We start from the raw sequence: 20,023 nt of genomic DNA, 5'->3' as shown, positions 1-20,023 counted from the left end.
ACTGAAGCGACCTGACAATGTTGATTCTTAGTTCTTCCCAGTTACTAAACATTCTTACCAACCCTGCCCAAGCCTCACGGTCTGTGTTTATTCATTTCAGAATACCTTTACGTCTCTTTCAATTGTTCTTTCCTCTTTCTGAGAACTTATGCCATTCACAGGACTAGCCCTCACAACAGCTCCTGAATCCCTGCCTCCACCTCTGAAGGGCTGGGACTACACGTGTGGGCCTCCAATTCTGGCAATTCTCCAATTCTCAGCAACTCTTTGGACACCTTTCCCTCCTGTGCACACAGCTTTCTCAGCTGATGAAAAGCCTGCTGTGTGTACAAGTCATTACGGGTTAAGAAGGGCAGGTCGGGGTTATGTAAATGTCCATGCTCCACCCTCCAGTGTGCCCACCAATCAAGCAAGGGAAGGCACTCGGGCTGCCAGCTCTCTGACTGTCACAAAGTGGAAGGAGAATTCCACTTTGATCTACTACTAGTACTACTACTACTTTGATCTACTAAATCAGAGGTAAGAAATCAAGTCTCTCTTCCATGAAGCAGGTCTGCTATCACTACTGTTAACTTTCGTGAGTATTCTATTTGCTTGCTTTGTAATATATGTTCAGAAAAAAAACAGTAAATCTGGAAAATGCTCTGTGAAGCCAAAGGTGTTTCTCTCAGCGCTCCTCAGTGGGAACACTATTGAGGAAGTAGTGGGGGATTGAGCACTTACAGGAGGCTGCAGGCAGAGCGGCTGAGTTTTCAGCTTAGGCATTTTGGTGAGGTTTGAGTTTTTAATATTGTGTAGGTGTGTTTACATGATAAAATGTTTCAGAAAAAAATTGAGTAGGGATGCTCGCTTCGGCAGCACATATACTAAAATTGGAACAACACAGAGAAGATTAGCATGGCCCCTGCGTGAGGATGACATGTAAATTCATGAAGCATAAATAAAAAAAATGAGTAGGGGCCAAATGTTTCTCTGGTCTATTTGGTCACACCTTGCTCAATGATAGATGGAAATTCATCTCCTACAGATCCAAAAGTATGCAAATTACCTCTACGTAGTTTATGTTTGGGAAGTATAGAGATAGGAAATCTATGACAATAAGTTCGCTCCAGGACAGGGGACACTCTAATGTCGTGTGTTGGGGAGTTGGGTTAAGGCAGGGTCCTTGGTGTATCTGTCAAACTGCTGTCATTCTTTGGGCTAACTAGGGGGAAGGGTGTTGTGGAGACGTAGGGGATAGAAGAGCCCTCTGCCCTGCCATTTTCATGGACCCAAAGCTGTATCTCAGACGAGACTTTAAATACTACAAGAGCCCATTTGGCCAGTCAGTGGTGCCTTCCTCAGAATTTTTCTTAGCAGCATTTCCGAGGCTTGGTGTAAAGCCCAGGTTGACTATGCAGAAGAGGTCTTTTCTTTCATCTGCAAGGGATTTTACAGACCCGGAGAGGGGGCTTTGTAAGATGCTAATATCACTGAAAAGACAGGAACTGACTAAGCCTTACAGAGAAAAAAGAGTATTATAACTTTGATAAGGGGGTGTTGATACTTTTTCTTTTCCTTTTTTTTCCTTTTTTCTTTTTTTTGGTTATTTCAAGACAAGGTATTCTGTGTAACATCCTGTAACTCGCTCTGTAGACCATGTTGTCCTCAAACCCACTGAGATCCACCTGCCTCTGCCTCCCAAGTGCTGGGATTGAAGGTGTGCACCACCACAACCACCCTGCCTGACACTTCTTTTTGAGAAAAAAAAAAGGTTAAGTTTAAGTTCTAACTGACTGACCAATTTTCTGTTCTTTTCTTTTAATGTGAAATTTTTAATGTTCGTTTGAAATAAGTTCTTTTTGAAAATCTACTTGTTGACAATTTCATACATACATAACATATTTTGATCAAATTCACCCTCTATTATTGCCCCCAGCCCCTTCCCACTCCTGCTGAGCCCCGCCCCCTTCATGTCTATTTGGTTTTTTTTTGAGATAGGGTTTCTCTGTAGATTTTTGGAGCCTGTCCTGGAACTAGCTGCCGAGCCCCAACAAGCCCTACCTCCTTCATGTCTATTTTGTACCCAGTGAGTTAAATGAGGGTTCTTGCATGAGCATGGGTGGGTGGCTGTTTGCTGGGACATGAGGAATTTACCAGAGGCAACACCAATGTATGTGTGAAAGATTCTGAATGAAAAAGAACCATTACACAGAATGGGGAGAAATCATACTGAACTCTGATTCTGCTTGGTATCAGCTAGTAAACTGTTTTTACCTCCAGTGTAAATATCTGCACAGTTGTTTAATAGTCTGGAAACTTCTGTGGGGAGGGGGCAGACCTATCCTTGTTATATTCACAGATATAGTCTCAGCATTTGATATAAGCCTGTCTCAGGTATCTGGTGGAAGAATGGGTGTACTAGTCAGTCGGCTAAGAATAGATTTGAGGGCAGTGTGTTTCTCTAGAATGTGTTTAATAAAACTAATGCAAAATGCTGAGCACAGTGCAGCCACTCACTGCACTGTGAGTCAGAGTGAGTCAGAGCTTGTCAGAGCTCAGCAAAGATGGTGCGTCCCTGAAGAGACCTTCCAAAATAGTCTGTCTTTTCTCCTGGTATCCATTTTTCCTTTTCCTTTAACAAAACACATTTATTTGTTACCTCATTTACACGTACCTGCCAGTCCATGACAGTAGAAGACTCTGTCTCTTTCATCCCCTCAATGTATTGTCTATATTTGCAACATTTCAAATTTTCAGTCAATATTCATTGAGTAAATAAATGACTCATATTAGCCTACAAAGCTTGGGTCAGGATCAGACCAAATTCTTGCCCTTTGTTTCAGTTGGACCAGGAAATGTTCATTATACTTCTTAACTATTGTTTAGAAACATTTGTATTAAGAGAAAGAATCAAGGCATTCATTTTGAATAGATGGTTTCAATTTCTCACTTAAATTGCAAAATAATAGGGGACAGCTCAAGTGATCAGCAATTGGGAACTACCAGCTGTTCAACACAATGCAATGCAGCTCTTTTTTCTAATATAATAGAGAGCTCTATGTACTGATATGAAGTGGCCTCTAAAACCACATTAGTGAAAATGGATTGGGTAGGTGGAATGGTGAGAATTTAGGCTGCCTGTTCTTTATAGCCTGTGGAGAAATGAGAGTCAGCAGTCATATTTGAGATGCCAAAAAGCACAGCAACCCTGGGAGATAAGACTGGGGTTAAATACAAACCCTTCAAGACAGGATGGGGACAGTTTTCAATGTGTATCTTTTATGGGTTTTGGATCATTTGAAGACATTATACCAAGAAGTAAAAACCAAGATAAGTTTACTTCTGAGAACTTAGTGTTGTCTCCTTTAGACAAAACTTTCAGTCTTCAGCATTCAGCACTGGTGTGTGTGTGTGTGTGTGTGTGTGTGTGTGTGTGTGTGTGTGTGTGTGTGTTGGGGGTGGGAGGGCTCAAAAGAACTTGATCCTAATTCTGTTAAGAAGTTGGAGTACAGCCAAGAGGCCAGGTAGTTGCTTTAGCACACAGCCAGCCAGTTGCTCTCTTGCTACCTGGCCCTGACCCAAACAGAATGACATTTGGGACCTCGAAGACTTAACCCTGGGGAAACAGCCTCAGGGTGATTCGGTTCTAAAAAGGTGGCTTTTCTGCATTGCTTTTTCTTCATAACTATTAGGTCAGAGAAAGTTCTGTGCGGTGCTTTCCCAACCCTGGACCTGAAGGAAAGTCTTACCCTGGGAAATTTCCTCCTTCAATTTTTCTTTTAACGTTTTCTGGGAGTTCAGTTCTAAGCTGTCAGTCGGACAGATCCTCAGCAAATGCTGCAACAACAGCAAGGCATTACGTCAGTTCTGCCCAGTGCAGGGTGACCTGAGCCACACTTGCCTATTAAGCTCTTGAAATACAACTCCTGTAACTAATGAGCCGATTTTTCTTTTGTTTTACTTCCTTATTTTTATTAGTTCTTTGAAAATTTCATACAATGTGTTTTGATTATTTTTATCACCACCAGCCACTTCCCCCAGATCTACAGCAGGGTGGGCACACATATGAGCTCACAGCAACTTGGAACGTCATGGAGAAGGGAAGCACAGGGCTCCAGACCTTAGCTGGAGGGTTACTAGCAATGAGCTGATTTTTACAATTGTATTTACATTAACATAAACTGCCTCACGTAGATGATGCGGGTAATCACATAACTCTGGTTAAAGCATTGAGGCACCTCTTCGATCAACTATAACCCTAGAGTTAAAAATTCTCCCTTCTGAAAAAGTCATTTATTTGCTCACCAAATATTCCCTTTATTTTTAATTTTTATATCTACTTTTTGAGACAGGATCTCACTATATAAACTAGGCTAGCTTTGAACTCACAGAAGTCTGTTTGCCTCTGCTTAGCAAGTTTTGGAACTAAAGGTTAACAAATTATTTTTAATTGACTTTAATTTCAATTGGATCAAAAAACTGGATCAGAAATCCATACACTTTGGATCAAAGGTGGTTATAAGTCCCAGGACAGAAGTATGAGGATGACAGTCACAGAATTTACAGTCCAATACCATCAGCTAACGACAATCAGTGAAATTATCCAGCCTGGTGTCCATTTTAACAACTTTAGGAACTAACAGTGGTTTTCACATCTTTAAATAGTTGTGGAAGAAAAAGTGGAACAGTACTTCATAACATATGAAAACTGCATGCAATTCAAGGTTCAGTGTTCATCGATAGGGGTTTGGAAGAAACTGACCATGTTTATTTATTTATGTATTACCAACCTCTATGGAAGAGTTGAATATCACAACAGAAAAAAGCAAGGTCCATAAAGCCCAATATTCACATACCTTTGTTGGTGCCATGGGAACATTTTGCATTACTGAATTCAGTCTTTGGTAAACATACCTCTCTGTCAGAGGTTCTATCAGTGTCTTTACTAATAAAATGTAAAGCTGAGATTCATAGTGGTTTACTATTCAAACAGAGTAACAATTAAATAAGTGGTAAATAGACCTAATCCGTGATTGTATGATAAATAGGCAATGGACTTAGCCAACACCCTAAAGACTATCGTTTCTCTCACTTGAACATAGAAACTTGTTGCCTGGGAAATCTTGTTAAAAGTTTGAAATCCACTAATTCAACAGATCTGCAATGGGACTCAAAAACTGTACATTTCTGACAAGCTTCCAGTTGTACTGATGGTTCCTAGATCCCAGGCTCTGAATGACTGACTCTCAACTTGGGTTATGCATTACAATCTGAGGAAAATTTTAAAAATAGTATAGGCCCACTCCCTGAAATGCTGACTTAATTGGCAATGATCCAGGCATTCAAGTTTTTATAAAAAGCTTTCTTAGTGAGTCAATTCATAGACAAGGTACCAAACCACTGCTCTGTTGGAGTCCTGTTGGCCCAAAATAAAGCCATTCAAATGAGAATCCAAAGACCCAAGTTTGAGCCCTGACACAATAGGTAAAGCCTGATGTTTCCTCTGTTTGAGGTTCATTTTCTTTGAAGGTGAAAAGCAAGGAGGCCCAAGCAGGATGATCTCAGAAGCTCAAGATCATGGACTGGTCAGTTTCTCACACAACCAGGTGAGACATCAGGGCGCCTGGGTTTCAGATGCATCCAATGCATTAACATGATGCCCAACCACAACATCCACGTAGGATGCAGTTTAGCTGATACCTGGTATCTTGTCCTGGTTCACTTTATCATTACAGAAATGATTCCATATAGCCAGGCTGCCCTACCACACAGCTAGAATCACAGTTACAATTATGCTGTAATGATTATGAGAGCAGTATATGTTTTATTGCAGGAAAATTATGGGAAGCATAAGGAGAAGAAACTCAGTCACAATCCCTGGAACACTAAAACCGTATTTTTAATAGCCTGGGCCAAATAAAATGACATTGTGATCAAACGACTTCCCACAAAAGTAAGGAGTAGTAGGTGGCTGGGAAGGAGCTCCCTGCACAGCAGCCCTGTTATTATAGCTCCAAGCCTGGACTCGAGAGTAGTAGTGTGGGCTCCTATTGGGAGCATGGGAACTGTAGCCTGTAAACCAGACAGACCCTAAACATAGACAGTGCTTTCAGGCCCAGTTGGCACTAGGCTCCTCTTAGTTTCCTCATCTGTAGATAATCTGTGGGGTGTGATATGGCCTTAGATCATAAGCCTCTGCACAGTCACAAAAAGTTGAGAAATGCATGTGGAAAGCAATAGTGTGGGTAGTCAGGAGAATGGGCTGGGCCTGAATCCAGCCAATGGCTCTTGCTGTTTCTGCCATCTGTAGACACAGATAATAACAGTGCATACTTTACAGGGTTTCTCTGAGGCTTTAATGACAAAGAATACACAAAGCATCAAAGCAAATACCAATGCCCAGAAAATGATACTGAGTGGGTAATGATGAAGAATTATGGTAAAACTTATGTGTATTTTGTGGTCTTACTACTTTGCAAACGAAACTAAACGCATGTCATTTTTGCTTGTCTTTTAGCTGGATTAGTCTGCATGGAAACCCCAAGTGCTAAAACATCCAACAGCACTGATTCTAGATAGCTTTTGTCACCATGGCAATGTTACGTCATGCTAAGTGTTTGCAGCACCTAGCAATTCCTGGTCCTCTAAGAGTCTTGTATAAAGATTACAGAACAGCAACCCCTCAGAACTTTTCCAACTATGAATCCATGAAACAGGACTTCAAACTAGAGATTCCAGAGCATTTCAATTTTGCAAAAGATGTCCTGGACCAATGGAGCAGTGTGGAAAAGGTATGGAACAAATGCCAGCCAGACTACAGTGACTCAATCGCAAGCGATCATGGCCCCCAAGAGTAGTTAGTAATGACTGTAGAGAGTTTCACGGAAACAAAGGGGTGGTTAGGGGGAAGTCAGTAGTTGTTTCTGACATCTAAGGATAGAGGGGCAGTACTGATGTCCTCTAATGTGCAGAACAGCCCCTGAACAAGGTCTTATCTTGCCTACAAAGCCTTCATGGCTGTTTGAGAAAGTCTAGGTTGTATTAATGTATCCTTTTTGTAATGTATCCACACACACTTTTAAACAAAAAGGAGTAAAAAGTGATTTCAAGAGTCAAAATGAAAAGAAATGAAGTATGGATACTTCCCTGGGGAGATGGGGGTAATGTATAAATTTATAAATTCTAACTTTTGGGGAAAAATTATCATGATAAATGAGAAAGGACTGGTCGCAAAAAACTGGCACGGTTCCCAGCATGCAGAAATAAGAACTTGTGAGTGGTCTGTACTTACTCCATGTATGTCCTGACTAATAACTGACTTGTGAGTTTTTGCAGAGAGTATGCTCCATTAAGTCTGCTGAAATATAATTTAACTGTATAACAACCTCTAAGTCCATGATGGCTGTGCTTTCCTCAGGCTGGAGGGAGACTTTCCAACCCAGCCTTCTGGTGGATAGATGGAAATGGAGGAGAAGTGAGATGGGGTTTTGAAGAACTTGGATCTTTATCCAGGAAATTCGCCAACATACTCACAGAAGCCTGTTCCTTGCAAAGGGGAGACCGAGTAATGGTGATTCTGCCCAAGATCCCAGAGTGGTGGCTAGCGAATGTGGCCTGCCTGCGAACAGGTTAGTAATGCTCACACTCTGATCACATTTCAACAGGGCAGCTTGATCCACTCGTCTAAGTAACCGTGAGCTATTTACCTGGGTACAGCTTGCTTGTTTGGCAGCATTTAGTAACTCTACTTGCCAGATATGCTCCAAGGGTCATAGGTACATCTCAGAAGGCTACAGCTATTTCAGCATTCTTTTAATCTCTCCACTATTAGACTCCGTATCCTTATCATGGCTAATGTTTTCAGTTAATGTTTGTGGTCATTCCCATCTTCTGAATTTTCTCTATACTGTTTGCTATGCTTGGAATGTCTTTCCCTCAAAACTAAGTACATGACCAACTCTTACTCAACTTGAAAGTGTCACTTTCTTTTTTGCTTTTGTTTTTGTTTTTAAAGATGTAATTATTTAATGTGTATGAGTGTTCTCCCTGCCATGTGTGTCTGCATGTTATGTGCATGCCTGGTGCCTGCAGAGGCCAAAAGAGGATGTCATCAGATTTCTGGGGAACTGAAGTTAAGGATGGTTGTGAACCCCAACATGGGTACTGAGAATAGAACCTGGGTCCTGCTCCTAACCTCTGGGCCATCTCTCCAGTTCTCTCAATCTTCAGATTACTGTTACCTTCTCAGACAACCACACCCTGGTGTCTCAAAACAGATACTACTGTCTTTAAATGCCTGTTATAGCTACTGTTCTATTGCTGGAAGGGATACTATGACCTAGGCACTAGTAAAAGAAAAGCATTTAATTAGTGGCTTGCTTACAGTTCCAGAGGGTTAGTACATTTTCATTATGGTGGGACACAAGCATGGTGCTGGAGCAGTAACTGAGCGCTTACATCTGATCCACAAGCAGAAAGCAGAGAGAAGGCAAGACTGGGCCTCTGGTTTGAAGCCTCAGAGCCCACCCCCATTGAAATACTGCCTCCAAGAAGGCCATACCTCCTAATCCTTCCTGAATAGTCTACCAATTGGAAGCCAAATATTAATGGGCCTATGTAAGCCGTTCTCATTCAAACCACCACAGCACCCTAAAGTAGTATATATTACTATTTAATCTTTTTAGGCATAGTATTTGCAGTTCCCATGAGAGTTAGGTATGCTCCTAAAAGACCATTAATACAGCATATCTTGCACCTTCCGTGCTTAGCAGATAATAAATGTTCAGTAAAATATTTGTTGAATTAATGTTCTAATTGTCACAATATATCGCTGTATTAAGAGGCTACTCTTTCATTAGAGGATAGCTGACATATTCTATTTCATATACACATATGAATTATACATTGGAAAAGCAGAGCCTGTTTTCAAACAGTTTTTTACAAAATGAGTGCACTCATGATCGTTCCTTATGTTCACTTTCTTAGTGAAGCACTGATTGGCTGGCAGGATCAGGTATGCATTCATATTAGTACAATAAAGGAAGACGATAGAATGGCCGCTGGAGAGTCTTACAGAGGGAAAAATGGTACAGAAAGAGCAAAGGGGTTTGTAGGCAGACTCCACCCAGGAGCCTCTTCCTCTGTTTTTCCTGAAGCCACTGCACCCCTTCTCTGTGTCTTTCCTATGTGCTGCCTCTTTATTCCTCTCTGCCAACATTCCTCTCCAGTCGGGCTATGTGCAGCTTTGATTGCTATTCAGATGCTTCAGGCTCTGGACCCCATTTGAGCCATCTGGTACTCCTCTCAGGATCTTAAATATTTAAGCAGAATCTGATGGGTACACTTTTAGGATAAGCCAGGCAGAACAGGTCAGAGGCCACTTTTCCCGATCCCAACATGATTCCTGGGGCTCTTGATGGGAAAGAAAGCAAATTACCTTAGACAGATGAGAGGGAGACAATGAACCATAAATCCAGTCATCTTAAGAATGTTGATGTTTGTGGCGCATAGCCATTTCTCCCACTTAATAAGTGAACAGCTAGAGGCTGGGAAATGACTCGGGGTTAAGAGTACCCGTGGCTTAGTTGTGAGGACCAGAGCTTTGGATACCAGTACCTAGCTCAGGCAGTTTACAAATGCCTGGAACTCAAGTTCCAAATGACGTAATATCTTCTTCTGGCCTCTGTGGGCACCTGAACACACATGTGTACATATACTCATAAAACGCAGACACAAGCACACACGCACATTGAAACAAACCCTAAAAGCCAGGTGTGGTGGTACACACCTTTAATCCCAGCAAAGGCAGGTAAATCTCTTTGTATTCAAGGCTCCATGGTCTATAAAGCAAGTTCCAACACAGCCAAGGCTGTTACACAGAGAAACTCTGACTCAAAATACACACACACACACACACACACACACACACACACACACACACACACTAACTAGTTGTAAATGGGTTTTTCTTTGGGCTGCCAGCTCACAGATAATGACACAGAGACTTACTATTAATTATAAAAGCTCAGCCTCAGTTTAGGTTTGTTTCTAACTAACTCTTATAACTTAACCCATACTTTTAAATCTACATTTTCCCACATGCTCAATACCTAATCTCCATTATGCCCATCCTGGTTATTCCATGTATGGCTGGCGGCTCTTCCTTTCTTCTGCCCGGGGCTCTCTGTCCCCAGAAGTGCCACCTAACCTCTTCCTGCCTAGCTATTGGCCATTAAGCTCTTTATTAAGTCAATCACAGTGGCACATCTTCACACAGTGTAAAGGAATATTCCACTATAGCTAGCTGAAAATTGAAGCCTTCACTTAATAGAACTTGTATATTGCTTAGGATTCTATACATAGATGATAACAAGATGAAGAAAGGCAAAGATATGGTTAATACATAGTCTGGATAAGGGCTGTCTGGGGGTGACTGTGGGACAGTGAGAACGGGGGTAGGAGACTTCAGCATATTGTTTAATTCTGTTTCTTACAGAGAGTGACATATATTGCTTATTTGCAAATAGGAAACAGAAGCTGTCCATAAATTTTTCTATTTTCATTTTCACATGTGGTATGCTTTGAAAATTTAGAGAAGTGTAATTGTAAGGTGACTTTAAAGGAAGTTTTGCTTCAGCTGTTTGGGTTTATGGTGTGTGTGTGTGTGTGTGTGTGTGTGTGTGTGTGTGTGTGTGTATGTGTGGGGTGGGGGATGGGGGGTGGGAGTGTGTGGTGTGCATTCAGGTGTATAGGTGGCATGTGGAAATCAGACAGCTTTCAGGAATCTGTTCTTTCCTTCTACCGTGAGATGTGGGCATTGAACTCAGGTTGGCATGCTTTAACAGCAAGCACTTTTACCCACTGGACCATCTCTCTGACCCTTTGAAGGAACTTTTAAGTGTTTAAGAAGATACCATTAAATGGCAGAGCAGTCCAGCAAATTTTAATGTGCCTTCAAAACAAGGGAGGTACTTGGCAATGAAGAAGAGCAATGCTCACCTGCGGTTCTAAAAATGTGACATTGGCCCAGTGGCATAGGTATCACTGAAAATTTGCCAGAAACAAATTCTGAACATCTTCTAAATCTAAAACTCTGGCACACAGCCTAGAGACCTACATAGATTTCTGGGTTTCTGATTCACATATCACTTGGGAATGGTAAAAAACACCCAGAGGTAAATGCCGTCTACTATCTCTTAAAGATTGGGGGCTAAAAATAGTGCATCCCAGAAGACAGATGTATGATAAATACAGAAGTAGGTAGGTAAGTGATAGGAACAAAGATAGATGGCAGATTCCTTTTCTAAGGATTTATAGTGTGTGTGTGTGTGTGTGTGTGTGTGTGTGTGTGTGTGTGTGTGTGTGTGCATGTGTGCATGTGCACAGGGGCTGGAGTCACATGGGCTATTGTGAGCTGCCTGACGTGGGTGCTGGGAACTAACTCAGGTCCTCTGCAAGAGCATTGGGTGCTCTTTACCACTGGGCCATCTTTCCAACCTAGGCAGTGGATTCTTTTATTTTCAAATAATTTATTTTTATTTTTAATTTGTTTTTAATACATTGCATTAGTCAGGGTTCTCTAGAAAAAACCTAACTGTTAGAATGGCTATATATGTCCATATATACTCATATATGGGATTTATTAAAGTGGCTTACGGGTTATGATCTGACAATTGCAACAAAGGCTGTTTCTTAACGGAAAGTTCAAGAATCGAGCAGTTGTTCGGTCCACAAGGCTGAGTGTCTCAGCTGGGCTCCCGTAGACATCAGAATGCTGAAAAGGTAGGCTCTAGTGTCAGTGAAGGAATGGACTTGCCAGCGAGAGTGAGGGCAAGCAGGGAAAGAGAAAGCTTCCCTCTTCCGTGTCCTTTATAAAGGCTGCCACCAGCAGGTGTGGCCCAGATTAAGGGTGGATCTTCCCACCTCAAAAAGATCCAGATTTATGGTGGTTCTGCCTATTCAAATGATTTAATCAAGAAAAATCTCTTACAGGTATACCCAGTCACTTGGGTTTTATTTAATTGCCTGATGCAGGCAAGTTGACAATCAAGAATAGGTATCACATACATTTTAATTAAAACATAATTACATTACTTCTCCCTTTCCTTTCCTCCCTCCAGGCCCTTCCATGTCCCCTCCCTCCCGTGCTTCCCACATCGCTCCCTGACTCTCAAGCTGATTGTTACCTAGAAGTATAGATAGAGGCACAAACACATAATGCAATCTGCTGAGTCCTTTGTGTTTGTTTGTGAATACATGGTTTCAGAGCTGACCACTTTGTATTGGATAAGAATTCGGGTGCTCATTTCTGGGAGGGGCTAATTTCCCACACTCAGCAGTCATTAGTTGCCTGTAGTCCTTTGTCTAGGGATGGGACTTCATGAAATGCTCCCTTCCACATTGGCATGTCCATTCAGGCAAAATATCCTCTCATTTTTTGAAAAAAAGACCAAAAGCTAAGAGCTAAGATGTATTACATTTTATTCTAAACTCATTACATGCTTTAACTCATTTAATCCTGGAATAATCTTGTAAGGGATGTATTTTTATAATCCCAATTTTACATATGCAGAAACTGAGGTTCACAGAGGTGAAGGGCTTATTAAGGAAGTAGTTTACAGGTGTCTGGCTCCTGAACACCAACACACTACACCTTACATTGTAATTGACTACAGGTAAGAGGAGGACCACAGAAAAGATACATGCGTCAAGAAAAATAAAACAATCAGTGCAGTGTAAGAGGCACTGAACTGGAGTGGTTACATGTCCAGCTCTAGAGACCAGCTGCAGACTCTAACTCCTGCAATTTCACTCGTTATTAATAAGCTATGAAACATGCAATGAATAGCTGTTTACACTGGAGATGGTTGGATGGGGATTGACGAAGTTAAAATATGCAAAATAGAATAATACCTGGCACTGAAGCACATAATCAATGTTAAATACTATTTTTCAATCAAAATTCCTTCAATCTGAACATTATGGGTGATCTTCAAACAGAAGACAATCACTCAGCATTTAATGTTCTCTTGTTAGGGCAAAAGGGCCATAGACTTGGAGATCTTTTGAAAGGCAAAAGTCAGAGAAATGGCAGACAAACAGATATCTTCTCTAGTTAATTCACTAAGTCATTCTGTGGTAGATAGGACATGAATGTACTAGCTACAGTATCCTAATTTCTATAATAGAGGTTAACCTTTCTAAACATTTTCCTTTTCTATTCCTTTAGGGACAGTTTTAATTCCGGGAACCACTCAACTGACCCAGAAAGACATCCTCTACAGACTACAGTCTTCAAAAGCCAAGTGCATTATTACTGATGATGCGTTAGCCCCAGCAGTAGATTCTGTAGCAGCTAAATGTGAAAATCTCACCTCCAAACTCATTGTGTCCCAGCACTCCAGAGAAGGGTGGGGGAACCTCAAGGAGATGATGAAGTGAGTAGCCTCAGCCTTAGAACAATGTCCCACAGAGAAAAGCAAGAAGGAGAAAAGTATCCAATTCAGTATAAGTGAGGTAAATGCAAATGAAAGCAATAGTTAGCAAGAATTATAATAATTCTTGATTATATTATTATATTATATTATTGATATTATTATTGATAATAATATTGATATTATTATAATAATCAGTGATTATTACAGAACGAACAGTGCCAAGCTTTGAAGTAAGGAGGAGTCTGGTTGAGAATTTTAAAAAGCAGTCCTTGAGATGGAGAATGGTGTACAGGAGGCTTACTACGGAGTTCTCTTGTGAAAGAAGAGAAGGATGTAGGATTGAGCAGAGGAAGAAATTAATTTTTTATGTATTCCCTATGAAACTCTCAGCTAACACACTGGGAATCCTGGGCTTTGAATCAATACTTAGGGCTGTGAAAATCTATAGTAGAAGACCCTGCAGTGATCACCGGTTTTGGATGGGGGCTGTCCCTAGCAGAGTCATAATTGTGAAGGTGGCCATTCACACCACATAAGTAAAAGGACAGAGATAAAGCTGGCTTTACTTCAGGACTGAATCCAAGTTACTGGTTCATACGCTGAAGAGGCCCAGGCACATGGGTGTTTGAGTCCTCTCCAAAGGTCACAGTTGGGCACAGAAACACTGTAGACTGTCTTTTGCAGACATGCCAGTGACAGCCATACCTGCGTGAACACAAAGCACAATGAGATGATGGCCATTTACTTCACCAGTGGGACAACTGGGTATCCTAAGATGATCGGACACACCCACAGCAGTTTTGGTTTAGGATTATCTGTCAACGGAAGGTACTTTCATGGAGTCATTTGTGGACTGGCCTTTTAATTTGTTTTTCTACAAATTACACATTTTTGCAAATTTAAATTTCTACATACCTTTGTGTGCATTAATTTCTATCACTTTAACAAATGTATACAACAGGGCTGTTTGTATTCCAGATTCTGGCTGGATTTGACAGACTCGGATGTGATGTGGAATACTTCAGACACAGGTTGGGCAAAGTCTGCATGGAGTAGTGTTTTTTCTCCATGGATCCAAGGAGCATGTGTGTTTGCACACTATTTGCCCCGTTTTGAGCCGACTTCCATCTTGCAAGTAAGGCAGACTAGAGGAGGTTCATGGTTAGAGATGTGTCAGCATTAGTGGTATCATTGATGGACTGGCAACTAAAGTAAATGCAGGGATCAGAGTTTTAAGATATCTACCTCTGCAAAGTCCACAAAGACAGGAGAAGATCTGAGTACATTAACATCAAAATAAAGTTTTACATTGTACTGTGCCTCTGGCAGATCGAAACATTTCAGGTGAGACATTTGCTCTTTCCTAACTGCAGACCCTCTCCAAGTTCCCCATCACTGTCTTCTGTTCTGCGCCAACTGCCTACCGAATGCTTGTACAGAATGATACAGTCAGGTGAGACATGGGTAAAGGGACACTCAGTCAGGGGAGAGAGGAGGACAGGGAAGCTGGAAACGACACACTTGTCTGTCCAACCAACAGATCTGACTAGTCGGTACAGGATAGTGGTTTTTTTCTCTTCCTCCTTTGCTTTATTGTTGACATTTCATAAAGATAGTCGCTGTGCCAAGATCAGGTTCCCACTAATAGAGAGAGGGAAGGGAAGATTAGACCATGTCTAGAGCTCTGAGTGTAGTGAGTGGTTATAATAAAGTGGGTATTTAATCTTTGGGGTGACAACTATTACTGAGCTGAGATAGTAGACAGGTAGTTCCTTTTTGCAAATTCTCCCAGAAAACAAAAGTGAGAATGTATGCACTGTATCTCCTGTGATTCCATTGAAAGGCTTGACTGTTGCTCTGAAAAGAAGCTACTGTCTCTGAGCTCACAGCTCAGCATTTCTAGTCTCCTGTGTTGATGCAAAGCACAGCTCTTGCTCTAAAGAGAGTAAGACAGAGTTTGTTCTGAGCCAAATAAAACTGACTATGGGTGAAGGACATGGATTCAGATGACTTTGAATGGCAATTAGTGAACTTTCATAGTCACAGAGCAAAAGGAAGGCATGAATCAATGCTTTTGCCCAATACACTGGTGATGGCATCAGGTAGGCAGCCTAGAAGGGAACCAGAAGGGAATGCTTTCTGTAGATTTCTGGTGCTATAATAGTCTCAGTTTTAGAGTTGGTGGAAACCAGTAACCTTCTAGGTTTAACAATACATTTCAAGAGTTTTATCTAATAAAATGAGGATAAGATTAGATACGTGAGTTACTAATAAATGACTATTGAGAGTGCCAAGGACAATTTTGGCCCTCCATCCCTGACATTCCATCCCACCCCAACCATGAAGTGCTGCCACTTAGCCTGTGAGATCTTCCACACTCATGTGGCATCTTCAGAGAACTTCAGTTCACAGTTGGGAGGTGATTTTTTAATAGATTTAAAATATCATTCTAGAGCTGGGCATAGTGGTGCACTTAATCCCAGCACTTGGGAGGCAGAGGCCAAGTTCAAAACCAGCATGGTGTATATAGCAAGTTCCAGGGCTACATGTTGCAAGTGTGTGTGTGTGTGTGTGTGTGTGTGTGTGTGTGTGTGTGTGTGTGTAACTATAGGGGTACCTTCCCTAAGGATGTCATGGTATTTTTTTGCAACAAGTGATTCTCTGAGGAGAGACAGACAGACAGACAGACAGAGAACCTGGCATTAGAGCAATCTGCTTCTAGCATTAGGGTTATACTTTATATATAAGAGAGATGTGCTTATTTTGTATTAGCAATAATCCTAATTCCCATGTCTCATCATTTTTTCTTCTCAACCTAACTTACTCCGTGGTTTTGGAGAAGCTATAAGTTCAAAAGCTTGAAGCACTGTGTGAGTGCTGGGGAACCAATCAACCCTGAAGTGATGGAACAATGGAGAAAGAAGACAGGCCTAGACATCTACGAAGGATACGGACAGACAGAAACGGTACCTGCCCCACTCAAGACAGGGCTAGATGTGATTAGTCAGATAAATAAAAGCCAAAGTGTCTAATGTGTTCTTATGGTTGCTGGAGGGATACAGAAAGGTGTGGTTAAGAAACAATTATTTTTTAACATAAGAAAAGCTTTAGAAAAATTAATTGCAAATAAACTATCATATTTTTGAGAAAAATGATTAACTGGTTGAGGCAAGAATGTCACAATATTTTTAATGAGAAAAGTATTGGCGCTATATGACACAGAACTTTCCAAAGAGTCACAAAATAGAAAGCTGTGAGTTAGTTTCTGGTTCCCCGAAGCATTGAGTGTGCGGGGAGACCCCTTAGAAAGCAGATGCTGAAGCATCCCTGCGACCCCCACACTCTAAAGGTAGAGGGAGGAGGGTCAAGTTCAAGGTCATTCTCAGCTATGCAGTGAGTTCAATACCAGCCTGGGCTATGTGAACAAGCAAATACCTAAAAGATAAAATATAATAAAAATGAACCCTTTAAAGTATTCCTGCAGATAAAAAACATTGTTGCGGGGGGGGGGGGTTGTAGTTTAGTGGCCAAGCACTTTCCTAGCATATGGGAGACCTCAGTTCAATCCTCAGCATCGCTGAAGAGCTCTAGAGAAAACCGGTAATGAAGAACATGCTTATTTTGTAGTAGAAGGGGCGATAAGACCAGAAGAGAAATGGGAAAGTTGACATCTTCATTGGGTGTGTCTTATTCATAATGTCTGAATTTCTAAACCCTGAGTTTTATTATCTGGAAATGTTGAAATTTCAAAATGAAACAACAATAAAAATTGACAATTATTTACCCACAACTAGCATAGTATCCATTGTGTTATGCTAAATACAAATGATAATATAGACATATATATTCTCTTTATTGTGTATAGTTGTAAACTGTCAATATCCATAGTCCATAAGAGCAGGGATTTTATGGGTTTTCTGCTGACCCTGATGCACAACTAAGTTCTGTAGGATGAATGCACCACAGATGAAGTAGTATTTTATACTACTTCTGAAGTTACCTTACTTTCTTCTCCTTAATCAGGTGCTGATCTGTGGAAATTTCAAAGGGATGAAAATTAAGCCTGGCTCAATGGGAAAGCCTTCTCCTGCTTTTGATGTGAAGGTTTGCATGTTCACTTACACTCACCCACACTCCTTTAAATGTGATAATTCCATGCTATTTATACCTTAAATTCTATGCCAAAAGAGAGATGGGTGAGAAAGGTTGACTTACTACTCTCTTACTATTATTGCAAACACCTGCATTGTGCCATGAATTCTGGGCATTTTATTTCCAGAAATATCCTGAAGATATACTAATAATAGAACCATTCTTCAGGTGAGTATGTAGATAAAGTAAAGAACTTACCCAAGTTTGTGCAGCCAGAGCTCAGAGTGGGAACACAATCTTAAGCAATCTGGCTCCAGCAGCCACACTCTTACCCACCAGTTATGTGGTGAGGGAAGACTGGACCACTGAGATGATCAGTCAGGCCTAAAGTGGCACAGGTTCAAAGTGACTGCAGTATACACTTCTCTCTCTCCCTGCCCATCTGTTTCTAGGCTTTCTTTAACCACTGTCCTTATTACCCTCTGATACTTGGATTTCGAAAGCATTTTATTTCCCCAACTGCACACTTTGTACAGGGTTAAAGTTTTCTTAGGTCAAGCCAGGTTCAAAGTCAGATATAGACAAAGGATTTGCACTAATGTTCATATAAAAAAGGAAGGAAAGCAATAGTGGCAAAAAGGCAAAACTGAATCAATTTCTAAAGGACAGGGCTCAGACCTAGGTTTAACTGAGTTTAGTTGTAGATAGGATCAATATTTCTCAAGTTCATCATGCACTTCACACAAGGTTACCTGCCTGAAATATTCATTCTTGTTTCTCTTCCCTGGTACATTCGACTTAACAGAGTGACACAGAACTCTGGAATCCATGCCTAACAAAGGCATATTGCTAAATGACAAAAGCAGGTTGCAAAACTTGCCAAGGGATCCTAGTTTTTCCTGTCTATAATTGTCCCAAAGGACATTACCAAAACATTACTGGTGGTAGAAGTGAGAAAATTTTTACTATATTTTCAGTTTGGTTTTGCATTTTATAATATTTTATGTGATGATAACTTAGGTAAATAATACATGTTAGAATTTAAAGTAGGGGGCTGGAGAAATGGTTCAGAGGTTAAGAGCATTGGTTGCTCTTCCAAAGGTTCCAAAGGTCCTGAGTTCAATTCCCAGCAACCACATGGTGGCTCACAATCATCTATAATGATATCTGGTGCCCTCTTCTGGCCTGTAGGCATAATGCAGACAGAACACTGTGTACATAATAAATAAATAAATAAACGAATCTATCTTTTAAAAAATTATATAAAAAGGAATTTTAAAATATTTTTAAGTGTACATTCTTGCCAAAATGATTCAAAGGTCAAATTTCAAATGTGGCATTAATTTAAAATTACTTTAAATAAACTGTCCTGTTTTATTCTAGATTTTAGATGAAAATGGTGCTATTCTTCCTCCTGGACAAGAAGGGGACATTGGTGTTCAAGTTCTTCCTGAGCGACCATTTGGCCTTTTTAGTCATTATGTAGTAAGAACTTTATTTTAAGAACCTATTTTCTATTTATTCTTCAAAAGCATAAACCCAGCATATGGGATACAGAAGCAGGAAGGCCACAAATTCAAAATCATCCTCAGTTACTACAAAGCAAGTTTGAGGCCAGTCTAGAATACTTGAGACCTTATACCAAAACCAAACAAAGTATTTGGTAATATTCCATTTTTTACAAAACAAGCCCAGGAACTTTGTCTTTCCTTGAGATATTTATGGCCCTGGATAATAACCCTAAATACAGGCAATTAAAAAAAATAACATTCTTGCCAGACAACACTTTGGTGCCCTCTCCTTGAAAGGGAACCATAAAAGGGGGCTCTTATCTATAATTTCTTAACATCTGTAGATCTTTTCCAACTAACAAACAGAACACACTTCCTTCCCTGACATCTGATTAGCTCTCTACTCACTCCAGTGGAACTAGAGAAACAAAGAATGGGGCCAAAGAATTAAGTAAATTAATCTCTCTAGCTTTCTTATATCTAATCATGGTATACAGATTAGAGCAAAGTTTATATCAATATACTAAAAGATTCAGTTAATACATGATAGTGAAGTTTATGGAAGGCAGCAATTTTATGTTTATTTTCTTTTTATGCCAGTTATAGAACTGGTCTCTTATATAAAACAAACCAAAGCAAATTATACATCTGGTCTGAATTAAACATTGGGCTTTCTTTTAACCCTTCTCTTTTTTCCTGCCAGTGTTAGGTATTGTTTAGAAAAAGGCTTAATTTTACCTACTCTCCAGGGCTTTGGGTTGTTCCTACATTTATCTTATGATCTACATAAAACATTCTCCAGGAGTTGCACCAAGTTTTTGTAACTACGATTTCTTTCTTTATGTTGAGCTAGATCCATGCTGGCAAGTCATTCCTACTTCACTCTGGTTCCTCTTCATTCTGAGGCTTCTCAAAGGGGCCAAGCTTTTTTTTTTTTCTTCGAATGTTTAAAAATGACTGGAGAAAAGAGTCACATTCATAATAATATTAACAAATGCTATT

General features: G+C 40.5%; 1 protein-coding gene and 1 non-coding gene across 10 annotated transcripts in view; both read left to right on the top strand.

Moving 5' to 3' along the window:
* Positions 1-371: 371 nt before the first annotated feature.
* The window catches only part of Acsm3 (acyl-CoA synthetase medium chain family member 3), a 25,948-nt gene continuing 6,296 nt past the window's right edge, over positions 372-20,023 (top strand). For 2 of the 9 annotated variants that reach the window (XM_048460551.3, XM_048460545.3), the window contains exons 1-11: positions 373-519; positions 5,512-5,588; positions 6,500-6,773; positions 7,400-7,610; positions 13,211-13,418; positions 14,103-14,246; positions 14,397-14,553; positions 14,792-14,871; positions 16,258-16,384; positions 17,442-17,522; positions 18,894-18,995. In XM_048460551.3, the coding sequence (XP_048316508.2) occupies positions 6,573-6,773; positions 7,400-7,610; positions 13,211-13,418; positions 14,103-14,246; positions 14,397-14,553; positions 14,792-14,871; positions 16,258-16,384; positions 17,442-17,522; positions 18,894-18,995 (1,311 nt within the window). In that variant the 5' untranslated portion in view covers positions 373-519; positions 5,512-5,588; positions 6,500-6,572. Of the gene's footprint in view, positions 578-5,494; positions 5,589-5,815; positions 5,936-6,499; positions 6,774-7,399; positions 7,611-13,210; positions 13,419-14,102; positions 14,247-14,396; positions 14,554-14,791; positions 14,872-16,257; positions 16,385-17,441; positions 17,523-18,893; positions 18,996-20,023 lie in introns of all 9 variants that reach the window. The other 7 variants (XM_048460550.3, XM_048460552.3, XM_085693003.2 and 4 more) reach the window with 7 other exon arrangements.
* On the top strand, positions 843-949 carry LOC125417231 (U6 spliceosomal RNA). The gene has a single exon (XR_007237082.1). It is a non-coding gene; the product is annotated as a U6 spliceosomal RNA (small nuclear RNA).

This window comes from Myodes glareolus, chromosome 7 (assembly GCF_982192425.1).
Source record: "Myodes glareolus chromosome 7, mMyoGla1.1, whole genome shotgun sequence".
Classification (NCBI taxonomy): domain Eukaryota; kingdom Metazoa; phylum Chordata; class Mammalia; order Rodentia; family Cricetidae; genus Myodes; species Myodes glareolus.
This window is presented reverse-complemented; position numbering and strand designations above follow the sequence as displayed.